At 40.7% G+C, this 15,300-nt stretch overlaps 1 protein-coding gene across 1 annotated transcript in view; it reads left to right on the top strand.

The window, feature by feature from the left end:
- Window positions 1-15,300, top strand: part of Orc2 (origin recognition complex subunit 2) — a 58,932-nt gene that overhangs the window by 3,314 nt on the left and 40,318 nt on the right. Inside the window, exons 5-6 of the mRNA XM_075693817.1 lie at window positions 9,865-9,959; window positions 11,522-11,730. Coding sequence (XP_075549932.1) covers window positions 9,865-9,959; window positions 11,522-11,730 — 304 coding nt within the window. The remainder of the gene's footprint in view (window positions 1-9,864; window positions 9,960-11,521; window positions 11,731-15,300) is intronic.

Here is a 15,300-nt window from a genome sequence, read left to right as displayed (position 1 = left end):
CGAGCCAACAGCACAACATTGCAATGCAACAGATACACAAACACAGAGTGGACCCTAGAGAAGTCGAGCAAACATGCACTTCAACCAAACAAAAAGAATGCGTACATAAGTTTAACCAAGCCAAACATTCACAACGACCTTACAAAAGGCATGCGCTGTCGGTGTTTTGTTTCATAACATTTGTTTGTGAGCTCTCATTCTCAAAATTCCAAGGAATAACTTTACCAAGAATGTAAGTCAACTTATGAGCAACTTTAGTGATAGAATGATGTGGCGATATAACCCACATACACTGCATGTCATATATCAAGGTGTGGCATGTGCATGTACCTAAATATATACGGGAAGTTTCGCTCACGGGCACACCGCATGCGGATGCTGACACCGAATGTTCTGTGACATGGACCCTTGACACTACCTTGTTAAAATATACGAGGAACGAGTTGCCACAGAAAGCTACTTCGATCAGTCGCTTGACGGGGTGGCTGCCGCTTTACACAGCAGCAGCAATATACAGATACTTTTCATACAAATGACTGCTTTTTCACATGTGTACAGAGAATGATTTCACAAGGGAACATACTAAACACTTTACAAATAAAAAGGAAGATAGCTTAAGAATAATCGTAAGATTCATAGGATAAATACAACATAATTTACTTAAGGTAATCTCTCATTGTTTTTTTTTTTTTTTTGATAACTGTGACACATCTGCAGATTTGTTGGCAAAATTATTGAACAAATGTGGTAGGGTAAAAGTGAAAGGGCGTAATTTTGGGCATGTTGGTATACCATTTTAGTTTTTAGTTCACGAGGGTCGCAATGTGTGCTTGTTGGTAACGCATGGTAGCGCGATTAAAAGACAGGACAAAAGAAGACACACAGGGACACACATAGTGCTTTTAGTGCACGAAAGACTCAGGGACAATTTAGACAGATGTAGACAAAGTGCTCATTTCCAAGAATCATTGATTTTCACAAGCATCACACACACACACACACATAGGTGTGTGTGTGTGTGTGTGTGTGTGTGTGTGTGTGTGTGTGTGTGTGTGTGTGTGTGTGTGTGTGTGTGTGTGTATATGTAGGAGATTAACAACAGATTGCGCAAACACATTTGCTCAATTCATAAATCCCCGCAGGGGCGTCTGCGTCGCGTCAGCAGGCGTGTGGTGCGTTGCGACACCCATGTACCCGACCATGTGGGGGTCAAAGCCTTCCGCGTGTAGCTGTGCGTGGCTTAGCCGTGCTTGGGGAAAGGTGGATCCTGGGGGTTGAGCCGATGCCGGGTGTTTGGACCTTTACGGCCCCTTGGCAAAGGCAACACACCCCTTTGGCTTTGCTTCGCTTAGATGGCAGACGGTAGACTTCCCCCAGACTGACCCACCCGGGGGAAATCTTTAGTTGCCTTTTCCTGTCCTCCTCTAAAAATTACGTCTTTCTCTCTTACTTTGAACCTTTACTGTCTTCTCTTACTTCTGATTTCACATGCAGCAACGTTTAACCTGGTGTAGCTATCCAACCTTGAGTGCTTTATATTAGGTTATAGTAGCTACAAACAGCTGGCGTCTGTGTTTTCTTCCAGACTTGTAGCGTACCCTTGTTGGGCTCAGTAGTGGTCATCTGGTGTAGATGCCGATATCAAATAAATTCTGTATGGCTAAGACATCGTTCCCCCCACTTTCCTATTGTCCTCTTTCCAAACGAGGACGCACTGAGGAAGCTTTTCTGTTATTCAGCCAGTGCAAAGAAAACATTCCCACGCTTCTATTCTCTACATAGTCAAGATTCCGAAAAGACAATCAGAACTATTTTACCTTTCACTGCAGCAAAATGTCTCAGCGACACAATAGGTGCTAGCTACAAAATGACAAAAACGAGCAGTGGCAATCTTCTTGAGGTTCATGACACCCAACAGCATGTCAAACTCTCAAATCTTGTGGCATTCCGCAATGTGCCAATCATTGTTACCCCCATTGATCATTGAACGCAAGTAAAGGAGCTATCTATGATGAAGATCTCTTGAGCCTAAGCGAGGAAGAGCTCCTGGAGGTATGGAAAAAACACAATGTTATCCAAATTCAAAAAATAAAGATCAAGCAGAGCAACCAAGATATTCCAACTAACCATCTGATCCTCACGTTTGCATCAAGTGTGCTACTGGAAACCCTAGGAACAGGATATAGAAAAATTCAAGTCAGACCTTACATTCCATATCCCTAAAGATTTTTCAAATGTCAGAGGCATAGCCATGGTTTGCAAAGCTGCCAAGGCCGACTGACCTGTGCAAAATATGGCAAATGTGAACACGCATCCGGCAACTGTAGTGGCATGCTCCACTGTCCCAGCTGTGATGGTGGATAGTTCGAGCATACTCTCGAACTTGCCCCGCATGGAAAAAAGAAGAGGACGTAATCACACCAAAAATCAAGGAAAACATTTCGTGTCAAGAAGTGTGAAAACGTATTTTTTTTTTTTTTCCCCGTAACTCGGTATGCTGATGTGGCGCGCAAGGGGGCAATGGTGCAGCTGACTCCAGCACCGGTCCGACCCACAAAGAGTGTGGCTGCGGCTGTGCCACCAGCCCCCTTGGCGACAGCAGCCGATGCTGCTTTGCCATCAGTGATGGAGGGTTTGTCAGTGATTGTCTCTCGAGGCAAGGCTTCCAAAGCAAACGCATCGCTCACAAGAGAGCACCTGCAGCACCCTGCCAAGAGTCGATGGACATTACACTCGTTCAGACAGCTCAGTCAGCACCTAAGGAGCGGCGGGATTATCTTGACCGCTCCAAAAAAGACAAAGCTCGCGTCACAATGCCTGGAAAGGGCACCGTGACCTAACCTTTGTCTCTTAAACACACAGCACAAACACTTTTCTCATCATCGAGACACAAATACTACAATGGAATGTTAGAGGACTTCTTCATAACCTCGACGACATTACCAAACTCCTACACAAAGATAACCCAAAGTTCCAGTGTGTTCAAGAGGCACATGTGAAACCCACACACATAAAATTTCGTCGTCAGTATACCATACATTCTAAAGACCGAGACGATGTGAGTCTGGTGGTGCAGCAATAGTTGCTGAGAAGTCGGAGGCTTGTCGACATGTGGCCTATCAGACGGTTTTGAGGCAGTGTCAGTTCGGGCTGTTCTGTTTATAGACTGGTCGCTGTGTGTTCCATTTAGATAACCCCAAATCATAATCTTGAAGAAACAGTCTTTTATAACATCATTGACCAGCCTCCCGTCAGGCCAACTCATCGAACATTAATTTGACCTTTAGGACATGCCTGTTTCATAAGAAGGTGCCCACTTATTCCAACTTCCAACACATCTCGTATTCATCAATAGATCTAGTGATTGGCTCTGCGTCTCTTCTGCCTGACCTGGAATGGAATGTCATTAACAATCCTTCTGGATGTGACCACTTCCCTGTAACTTCAAACTTAATAACACGGCATGACAACCCTCCCTATATTTCTCGATGGAAATTAGCATCTGCTTACTGCGAGCATTCTAAAGAAGCAAGTTCTTTATTGCAAAATCTTATTAGTGAATTTAGCATAGACGATGCAGTAGGATATTTTACCACTTTTATACTTGGCACAGCAGAACAACGCATCCTGCAGACAAATGTTCATTCATGTAAAAGACGAGTCCCTTGGTAGAATGGTGACTGTAACAGGCATGTAAGAAACAAAATAAAGCATAGGGCATTCACCGTTGATATCCTAATGCGGAGTACCTTATTACATCTAAGCACATCAAATCGCCGGGAAGGAGGATGCGAAGGCAAGTAAGGAGGGCAAGCTGTGAAAGGTTTCTCTGTGGCATTAATTCATACACACAGGAGGCTAAAGTTTGTGACAGATGAGAAGGCTGAAGGGGCAGCAAATATTTGCCCTTGGTAAATGAACAAGGAAACAGTAGGAAGAACCAGGCCGACACTCTTCGTGAGCACCTTGAGTCTGTTTCTAACTCTGTTCACTATTTATTGTTTTTTCTGAAAAACAAACAAATGAAGGAACGGAAGCCACTCAACTGTAAGTGTAGCTCAAGAAAACCTCTCAACTGGCCATTCTGCGTTGCTGAGCTGAAAGCTTCCCTAAGTGCATGTCAGAACTCTGCTGCAGGTTCCAACAGAGTTATGTACGAGATCATTAAACACCTTCACAGATGCATGCAAGTTACACTACTCGCACTCTTTAATACTCTCTAGACAGCTGGGCATCGTCCATCTTCAAGGAAAGAAGCTATTGTGATCCCTGTGTTGAAACAAAGTAAAGATCCCACCTCAGTAAGAAGCTATTGCCCGTTAGTGCTAACAAGTTGCCTTTGCAAGTTTGAAAAAAAATGATAAATCACCTTCTACGTTACCTTGAATCAAGCAAAGTGCTTGATCCATGCCAGCGTGGATTTAGAGAAGGCCGGTCAACAATCGATCACCTTGTGCTTGTTGACGTGGCGCTTCGTGATGCTTCTGGGAATATTCATGATGCTTTTGTCCATAAACAGATTTTCTTATCCATTTTTCTTGACGTGGAAAAGGCCTACAATACCACGTGGCACTATGGAATCCTCCGAGATCTGTCATGAATGGCTAGCACGTGGAACATGTTGAACGTTATTGAAAGTTAGCTCTCGAAAATTTACTTTCTGCATAAAAATAGGGAACACACACTCCAGTTAATTTACACAGGGAACAGGCATACCCCAGGGAGGTGTCCTCAGCGGTTTTTATTATGAAGATGAACACACTTCCTTATTCACTCCCTCCAGCCATTTTCTATTCTGTTTGCGTAGACAATGTACCGATACCTAGGTTTTAAATCTGGTAGCCTTGCAGTCTACGGGAGGCAAGTCCAGCTTGCGCTAAAGAAAGTATCCAAATGGGCAGATGAAAACGGGTTTAAGATCAATGCACATGAAAACTCCTGTGTCGTTTTTTTAAAGTAAGAGGGGGCTGCACCTTGACCCCACTATCGCACTGCAAGGACAGCACATTCCTATGAACAAAGAACATATATTCTTAGGTGTCATACTTGTTCCAAAACAAAGTTTCATCCCCCACATCAGATACCTCAAGGTCAAGTGCCTGAAAACAATAAATGTACTAAAAATTCTCTCCCACACCAACTGGGCCAGTAACAGAAGATGATTATTGAATCTGTACAAGAGTCTTGTATGATTGCGTTTTGACTACGGGGCTACACCGAGTGCCCTAAAAATGCTTGATCCTGTTCATCATTTAGGCATACGCCTGGCCCTGGCCACAGGAGCTTTCAGAAGTAGCCCAGTACGAAGTCTCTATATACAATCCAATGTGGGGTCACTAGAATCCAATGTGGTGTCACTCTCTCAGCAAAAGTCGTTGACCAGTTTCATGTATTTCTCGCAAGCACACTTTAACCATGATTATCCTTGTAACAAAACTGTAAACAATGCCACTTGTGCCACACTTTTCCGCAACCGTACATCGATGAGAGAACCTTTCTCACTGCGCATCAGGAACTTCAGCGAAGCAATGGCTGTCCCACTTCTTGAAAACCCTCTAATGGGTCCAGCCAAGCCACTACCACCATGGCTGTGGCAGCTGATAGATTGTGACATGTCTTTTGTAAAAGTTATGAAGAATGCCTCAGAAATACACATGAAGTCGCACTTCCTAGAACTTCAGTCAAAACACTTGTGCCCAGAATTCTACACTGATGCTTCAGAGTCGTATGCCGGCATTTCTTATGCTGCACTGAGTCCATCCTTCTAGGAATGGGGCTGTTTGCACCCCGAAATAAGTATCTTTACTGCCAAGGCCTACGCATTCTTGTCGGCTGCACAACACATCAAGGAAATGAAAGTACAAAAGGGAATAATTACAGATTCATTAAGCATCGTCAAAGGCTCAATTTCTCTAAAAAAATATAAAAGCCTTGTCTTTACTGAACTTTATTCAACCCTCTGCACTTTGTAGAGGGTTGAACCCTCAGAATATGCTGGGTGCCTGGCCACAGAGGCATCGAGGGTAATATGCTTGCCGACTGTGTAGCCACATCAGTAAATACAAAACAAAGTAATTCCTCCATAGCTGTCCCTGTTGTGGATTTAAAGCCTTTCCTTCACAACAAACTGAGGGGCCATTGGCAACGTACGTGGGACATTGAAACGCAAAATAAACTTCACTCATTAAGCCAAATGTCGGAAACTGTCCACCACTAACGAAAACAAAACAGTGAGGTTATTTTCTGCTGCCTTAAGATAGGCCGCACCAATGGCACTCACCCCTGCCTATTGACCGGTGTAGATCCTCCTGTCTGCGATAAATGTGGCGAGGCATTTACGGTCCTTCATGTCCTGTTAGAGTGTTGGGAAATGGAAGCTTAAAGAAAAAAAGTACTTTGCCCCAGCCTACAGACGACACATCCCCCTTCACCCGACAGTGTTCTTTGGCGGGGAACCACTATTTGACAATAAGTTAGTTTTAGCCTTTTTACGAGATGTCAGCCCAAGGTGTACGTAGCACATCTTGCTAGAGGCTGCTGCTGCTGCTGCTGCGACAGCATTTTTGTAAAGCCCTTGCCTCCCAGCTCTTGCATTCAAGGGCTGTCTTGTGAGGTACAAGTGCTACTGTTACAAGTGTAGTACATCACCCTTGGGTAACAGAAAATTTATGGTCATAGCATACACCAATAGTTATTGTAATTATTTTAATGCCTGTACATTGTATGCACTTTACAGCGACCAATTTTTAGACATCCCTACAGCCAAGTTATATGTGTGATTAATATTCTGATTCACATCCCTTACAGTTGCCACCATTCTACTAATGTCAGTTTATTATCTCTTGTTTGGCGCCCTTTGGCCATATTTGGCCCTCGTGCCAATTAAATCTATTAATCATCATCAATTTCATAAATCATGACATGAAGCATGAAATATGTGAAAGCAAAGAATGGTGAAAAACCATGTTAAGAAAATGCGAGGTTGCAGATTGGATTGTTCGATTGTTTTATTTTACCGTCAAAGTGTGCATGATGGCAGGGGCGTGGAGTAAAAAGCTGTCTGAAGGCAGCTAGACAGAGCCTCAAGCCCCTCACTTTAGTGATGGTATACCAGCGGTCGCAACACAACTGCTAACACTGTTTCAATCAATCAATGGAACAATATAGTTAATTATGAGATTAGTCTGTGAAAGTGATTGCTTGTTTCACATAGGTGTTAAGAGGAGTAGGTGTGTGCCAAATATCGGGGAAATGCATCCTGTATATGGCAACCATTTGCTCCTAAGAGGAAGCTTTAGCTCGGGCCCGACTACATACTACATATACATATAGTACCCGACAAATACTACATATAAAACACTAACGTTTTTCTAAGATAACCCCTGGACCGATTTTTAATGATGTTGCATTTGAGAGAGAAAGTTAAATTCTAGTGACTGTTGGAAGCTGAATTTTGTGAAAAGAATTTTCAAAATTTCGAAACTTAGAAAAATATAAAAGCACGAAGTTGAAAAATAAATAGCTTTGCTTCAAGAACAGATAGCGCAGTTCTGTAAATGGCATCCATTAGATCAATCAAAGCGGACAAATTTCATTGGTCAATTTATATCTTATGTGAATTTGTTATGTTGTGTACAAGGGTTCTTCAAAAGCTGTATTTTTATATTACTGAATTTTTTTAGATTCCTGTGTAACATATCAATTTTGTCCGCTTTAGATGTACTGTTAGTTGCAATTCACAGAAGTGTGATGTAATTTTTTATTGCCGAGTTATAGAGTTATAAACTTGATAGTTTCGTTTTCTTAAAATTTTTCTTTCTTGCCAATTTTTAATAAAAAATTGAGGAGCTAAATCAGAAATTCGAAACCTACAGTCACTAGATTTTAAGCTTTTCTTTTAAATGCAACAAACTTCATCAAATGTGGTGCGGTGATAGCCGAGAAAAACGAATTCTTGTTTTACATATTATTACGATATCATCGAGCAAAAGATGAGCTGCCGTGAGAATGACGATGAAGCGGGTCTGTGCCCTTGGCGTGAGCGAGGGTTGGCCTGGCTGTCTGGCTCCAGTGTAAATAGCCTGTAAATAGCCTCTTTCGTCTGTGTCTTTCCACACATTAACATTCTGGTGGAGGTGCGGTCTTTCCACAGGTAACAATATATTTAGATAGGAGCCCCTGAGCTAAAGCTTCCTCTTAATTGCGAGATGTCGCTGTAAACCGAATTGTTTTTTTGTGGCCGAGCAGTAAAATTGGAGTAAATGATAGTTATAATAATAATTTTAATTTATAACTTTAACTTGTTTAAAGAGTTGCTATATGTGAAAATCATACGAGACATTTGCAGTTATTCTCATAAACTTCTCTCAGTAGGTTTAGATTCGTTTTTGTTGTGCCCCATACCAGGTGCACGTAGGATAACTGAGAGAGAGTGAACCAGTTGTATAGTAGCAAATTTATGCGTTGAGGCATGATTTGTCTACAGTGTTTGTTTAGTATACCCTTGGTTTTGCACCATTTTTAATGAGTTTTGCAGATATGGTCATCCCAAGATAAAGTACTTGAGGAATATATGCCCAGGACTTTTATGCATCCTACTATTTCTAGCATATTATGACTGACTGCAACTGTCAGCAAACTTATGACCTTATTCTTTGGCCTAAAGAGTATTGGGTTTGTGGTATCAATAATGAAATAATTGCATTTTGTTCATTCTAAGGACAGTGGCATTGGTTTCATCAGATATGTTTTCTGTATCGTCAGATGTTTTACCAGTGAATAATAATATAGTGTCATCAGCATAGCAAATTACGGTTACATGTGGATTTGAGGTAAAAGAGAATATGTCATTGACTTAAACACAAATTATAAAAGTCACCCCAATATGCTGCCCTGAGGTACTCCCGTCTTTATGGATTTAATATCCGCAGAAGGTGCTCCTACAGGCGCTTATTGCTTACGATGCCTTAAGTAAGAAGCTAGGAGGTCATACGCAATGCTGTGTACACCGTATAACTGTAGTTTATCAAGTAGTATTTCATGCTGTAAGGAATCAAAAGCTTTTGATAAATCTATGTATATTGCCAGTGTTAAATTATGTTTTGCAATATTTTTTATGATTATTTCCTTTTGTTTTAGCAGAGCGGTTTCTGTTGAACAATGGTGACTGCTTAAAAATATAGTTAGACAATCTTATGTACAATAACTTTTTTATCGCTTTGGAAAAGACAAGCAATATTGATATCGGTCTATAGTTCTTCAATACATTTTTGTCACAACCCTTAGAAATTAAGGTCACTTTTGCAGTGTGCATGTTTTCTAGAAATGCAACAGCAGAGAGGATAAGATTGAATATGTGCATTAATGGACACACTATCTCGTGCACTATGTACTTCAGTGGTCCTAATTGCAGGTTGTCCACGTCACAAACGCTACTGTTATTAAGGTTTAATATTGCGAATGCCAGCTCTTGATCATCTGTTGGGTACAAAAATATGGTATTTGGTCTTGTACAAGGCCTTTGCGTTTTGTGTCTTGTTGTGTTTTGTTATTTGTGAATTGGTTAATGAAGAAATATTAAGCAGGTTAGCTGAAGCAGAACCAGAAACCTGATTGTTTGAAGACAGAATGCTAGTTGCACATGCTGGGGCTTGTACTTTGAGCATGGTCTGGTCACAAGACCCACAGGTACATTATCTCCATATCACAATACAAGCAAACTATGCTTGTACAGGCTGTTTGCAGATATGATTACACCACCATTAGTTGGGCAGACTGCCTCGCAAGGAAGCTAGTTTTACAATTATGAAAAGGGTTTGCTTTTCGTTTTTTTTTTTTTGTTTTTCCTTGTGAATATCTTCAAAGAATTGTCAAAGATGAGGGATGAAGCAGAAACGTCTTCTGGTGACTCAGACAGCGAACAATCATCTGAGGACGACGAGGATGAGGAATCTGATCAGGTATGCTCAGTGCACTGTTTGTTCTATCATCTAAGTTAACCTACTATAACTGTTTCCAATCACTGACACATGGCTGTCTTACTTTTTCCATATGTCATATTTTTCTACACGTTTATTACGCCAGCTTTTGCCTGTTTCACATAGTATCAGCTTCGTATACTCACATCTTATGGGTGCCTTCACAGCAACGCTAGAAAAGTAGCAGTAGGCAAATATTTGCGATTTCAAGTGCAAATTGAATTTGCTTTGTTATTTGATCTATAAGGTGTGCCAGCTAATGTTAGCCTAGCTGCTAAAAAAAAGAAGAAAAAAAGAAAAGACTAAAAAAACTTGGTGCAACATACAATTTTGAGACCTACTATGTTTGATCCTCAGAACTCTTGATGACTGAACACCATAGGTCTTATAATTGTATCTTGTACCATATTTTTTAAACCTTGTTGAAAAGCTTGGCTAATGTTAGCTCAATTACAATTAGCACAATGTACTCAATTTCAAGATTTGATAGTCAAAAACTATATATATATAGAAACTAAACTATATAGTTTACATATAGAAACTAAATCTAAACTATATAGCCATATAAGATAGCTATGTATGTGTATATATGTATATATACACATAAGAAACAACTTTCCTGGGGCAGCTTTCTTACATCATGATTCTGTTGAATGCAAGGGACAAATCATAAATATACTTATTGAATGAATACATTATGTGTGAAAAGTAAAAAACAGAGGGAGGAGGTGGGGGGGAGATAATTTTTTGCAGTTTCGCTGGAAACAGATTGGGAGTAAAAGTGTTTGGCAAATGCGGTCACATATACTCAGCATTATCAATTCTACTACCGAGGCAGGCATAGGTTGTTCTTCAACGCTTTGGTTACTGAGGAACCATGCGAAACAGCTGATAACAGCTGTCCCCATTTTTCTGGCTGCCTGTGCATTTTTCGTCTCAATTTGCACAAAGCAAGGTCTCACTTTCTTGGCTAATGCCACCGTGTCTTGCATTCCTTAAGTGTTGTGCAATGTTCTGTCACAATGCCTAGCTCATTTTTCATTTTATTATTGTCACTGTCATGTGATGGTGTGAGAAGTCTTTTCCGTTCTTTCTCATTTACAATCCAAATTAGTTGCTTGAACTTCGGTTGCAAAAGGTACTAGAGTCAAACCTTGTTATAACAAAACTGCCTCCAACAATAAAATAGTTTAATTTTATCCAATAGTATTTGCTAAATGCATATATTTGTTACATGCTGACGTTGGTGAGAAACATTTTGTACGTACTTCGTTATATCTGATAATTTGTTATTTTTGGTGTTTGTCATAGTGAGGTTCTGCTGTACGCATATTAAACTCCATTTCCTTCCCCTATGTCTTCCATGTTACCTTTTCTTAAGCTTTAATAGAAAATAAATATTTAATTTTCAGTACTCAAAGGCAGATTATTTCAAGTATTAATACATGATTAGAAAAGTTAAGTATATTTTAACATACCTAATGACCAAAGCAGGTATGCTTGGAAGGGCCTTGATTAACTATGTTGTTGCCTATCCTACCCAGGTCGGCATTGGAAAATACGGCAGTTATTTTACAAGTAACTCACGATCCAAGACTTCGAACCACACACTAACCAAGCTTGGCAGGCCTGTAATGGCACCAGACGAGATTAACAGCACATTGGAAAAGGTGAATGACCTCCACATCAAGCATCGGGCAAAGCTGCTTGTGAATTACCACTCTTGCTTTGCACACTGGCTGGCACTCTTAAGGTGAGGGGCTTGTCTTTTGCTTGGAATCGTTTGCTTGGGAGCTCCCATCTCAACACATGTGAAAAGGGACATCATTTTACTTGGCATCTGCATGACCGTATTTAATGAAGCTTGTTTTATGTATAAGAAAAAGCTAAAATCTAATGACTGCATCGAGCGGATTTTTTATTAGGGCTGGCACGTTTTACAAAAATTGTTGAAAACTGTAAAACTGGAAGAAAAAAAAAAAGCCAGTAGTGTACCAAGTTTTCAGCACTAAAGCGCAGTGATACAGTTGAACACCATTATAGTGAAGTGCTTGGCACCTCCAAAATAATTCATTATACATTGACATGGTTTGACAAGCGATTGACATTGACAAGCAATGGAGGGGCTTTGAGAGAGGCTGTAGTCAAAGGCTCCACAATAATTTTAGCAAAAATTTCTTACAAAAATTACTAGAGGCGCTATTGTAGCACTGATGTATGTAGGAGCTGAGGTGTGACTTCATCCAGCTTCGTTTAAAGGTCGCCTACTGCACAGCTTGCAGTAGAACTGGGACAGAATTATTCCTTCATTATATAGGTCATATCATTGTAGAGGCATTCGCTGGGTAGAAGCACTCAACTGTAAATAATGATATAAACTGTAAACTGTAAACTGCATCTGACAGCATATCTAAAGCACACAAAATTGATGTGTCACATGTGGCTCTGAAATGCACCACTAATTTGTGAGTGGGACTTTTTCAGAACTCTCCTAAACATTGCAACAATCTTTTGTCAGCTGTAAACTCATATATAAGATTTCTCCATTTGATATGCTCTAACACATAAGCAGTTTACAGAGCTGTGCTGTCTCTTTTGGTGCAGGATTATGGATGGGTAAACTTCAATTTTCTATTTTATTGAAACTTGCTGATTTTTGGCAATTTTCAAAAAACGTATGCAGTCATAAATCAAAATCCTGCTTCCTACAGTTGCTAGAATGTAACTATCTGTCTCAAGGGCAACAAATTTCATTCTAATCGATACCACAATTCTGTCAAATTCTTTTCTGTGTTTTACATGTGTTTGAATAGGGAAATCAGGGTTGGCGCCCAGCTAAAGCTTCCTCTTAAAGCTGATTGATGGTGATTGACATGGTTTGACAAGCAATTGACGTTGACAAGCAATGAAGGGGCTCTGAGTGAGACTGTAGTCAAAGGCTTCACATTAATTTTAACCATTGAGTTTTTCACAAAACTTACTAGAGGCGCTTATGTGGCGCTGATGTATGTAGGAGCTGCAAGTGTGACAATTCATCCAGCATGGCAGTGGTACATAATGCATGGAGTTACCTAAACATTGTCCTTCTGGCTTCAAACAATTTTGCTACTTTACAATTTAATTATTTTCAACAATATGTTGCATTATTAGTGCACCAATTCGCAGGGTAATTCGTTTGTGCACAGACCTGTTGCCTCAGTGTGCTTAGGAAAATATGATTGCTGGAAAATGAAGAAAGATAAAGTCGCAAAAACGTCTGAAGCCACAAGCATGAAGGTTGGAGAATTTCATGTTCTATCCATCATTGTCACGGTAGCTGAACAATCACAGGGCCAGAACTCCCTCTAGTAATTTTTTGTAGGAAAGTGTACGCTTTCTCGCCACTTTTCACCACCTCCCAGTTGTTTAATGCGCATGCAGTGCTCGGTGCACAAGCTCCTTTGCATTCAGCTCCGGTCGGAACGTGGCCACTGGGACTTGTTTTTTGTTGCACTGTCCTCCTCTGACCTCCTTTTACGCCCCTATGTCTTCAACTGTGTACGGTTGCTGACAGGGGTAGCGGTTTGGGCGAGCTGGTATGCCTTGACATTTTCTTGAATTAGCACAGCTCACAATGAGTGAAGGAAACAAGACACATATGAAAAACATATATGAAAAGAAATGCAGAAGGCTGCTGGTGCCCCCATGTCTTATGCGTTCTTTCATATGCGTAGCCTCCCCCTCCCCGTCTCCTGTTTTTTCTTATGTGTTTTTTTCATAAGTATCTTGTTTCCATCACGCAGTTTGAGTTGTGCTTATTCAACAAAACATCATGGAATGCGGTTACTGGCCGCCTGTTAAATGAACTGCAAAAAGATGTCACGTTAGGCTAGTCGGTTTATCTTGAAAGGTAGTTCAGTAACATCTGCTGCCGGGTTAGTTCATACATGGCTTTTAGAAATGGTTTTAGGCGAAAAAAATGAGACATGGACAACAGAGTAAAAGGCTTGGCTCGGCTGGCTTTCCTGCTTCTTTGTTAGTTTGAGTAAGCGAAGCTTTGTTGAAGAAATTTCGGCGTCACCTTACCAATGCTTCAGAAGAATGCGAAAAGAAATGGAAAATGTGTCCCGTTGTCGTTCCATATGTACATGAAGTAGCTCATTCGTTAAATAATGTTGCTTCTTGCTACAAGGTACCGCTAGTGTTTTTGGCTCCTCGGAAACTTTCTCATATTTGTGCGTGCCTGTCTTCCTTAAAAAGGGCCGAGTATGTAAAGAACCACATAAATTGTTTCTTGAAAAAATTTTCCGCTGGCATCGTGTATCAGATTCCTTTTGACTGCGGCAAGGTATACATCGACCGAAACTGGGCGTTGTGTAGGTGACCACCCATGAGAGCATGCTCTATCAATCAAGACTGGGACTGGCTCACATTTGCCGTATCACTGCAAAGTGTGCACGTGTGAACTTTTGCCGGAAAACACATGCATATTACCAAAAGGTAAGGATACGGTGGCATGGGAACTAGCAAAGGCAATGGATATCAGAAAGTTTGGGGACCAGTGTATCAGCATTCCGTAATTGTCTCTTCACGAGAATGAGTTTAGTTTCCGGGCTGATAGGATAGGACTAGGGAAAAAAAAGTTCGCCTGTCCGTGTCTTATGTTTTGCGCCTAAAACCATTTCTAAAAGTTATCTTGAAAGGTGTTGGAAACGGCATTAAATGTTACAGAGACAAATACATGACACAGTACTCATGTTGTGTGTTTCTAGTCTTTGTCAACATTTGTTATGCTGTTTCCCACACGTTCCAGCAATCAAAACTGACTGAATTTTACAGTATACCTGTATAAAGTACTGTATAGAGTAATTGTGTTGGGCATTTCAGTCTGCATTTTCTGGTATTAATGTTGTTGTGAAGCCAAGCTTTATATTGTGTTTGAGATCATCATTGTTATTGGCATATACAAAGTAACTTTATCTTAATAAAGGCACCTCCCACATGAAACTGACTTACATCGCCTCTTCTGTACACTAGCATGTGCATAAATAGGAGTGGCACTATACAGGTGAGAAAAGCAGATGACTGTTCTGACACTTCTGTTCTTACATATTGCTTCAAACAACAGTCTGCAAGATACCTTTTGAAGACGTCGTTGATTCTTAAAGGGTACTAGCCTGACATTTATTACTTGTGAATTCTTTTGCATCAGATGAAGGTCCAACCGCTCCAATTTTTGAGAAAATACTGGCAAGCTTCATCATCAAACTATCTTTATGTCCACTGCAAGGCAGAGGCCTCTCTCAGCAATCTCCAATTACCCCTGTCTTGTGCCAGCTGATTC

Source organism: Dermacentor variabilis, chromosome 5 (genome assembly GCF_050947875.1).
Source record: "Dermacentor variabilis isolate Ectoservices chromosome 5, ASM5094787v1, whole genome shotgun sequence".
In the NCBI taxonomy this organism is placed as follows: Eukaryota; Metazoa; Arthropoda; class Arachnida; order Ixodida; family Ixodidae; genus Dermacentor; species Dermacentor variabilis.
This window is presented reverse-complemented; position numbering and strand designations above follow the sequence as displayed.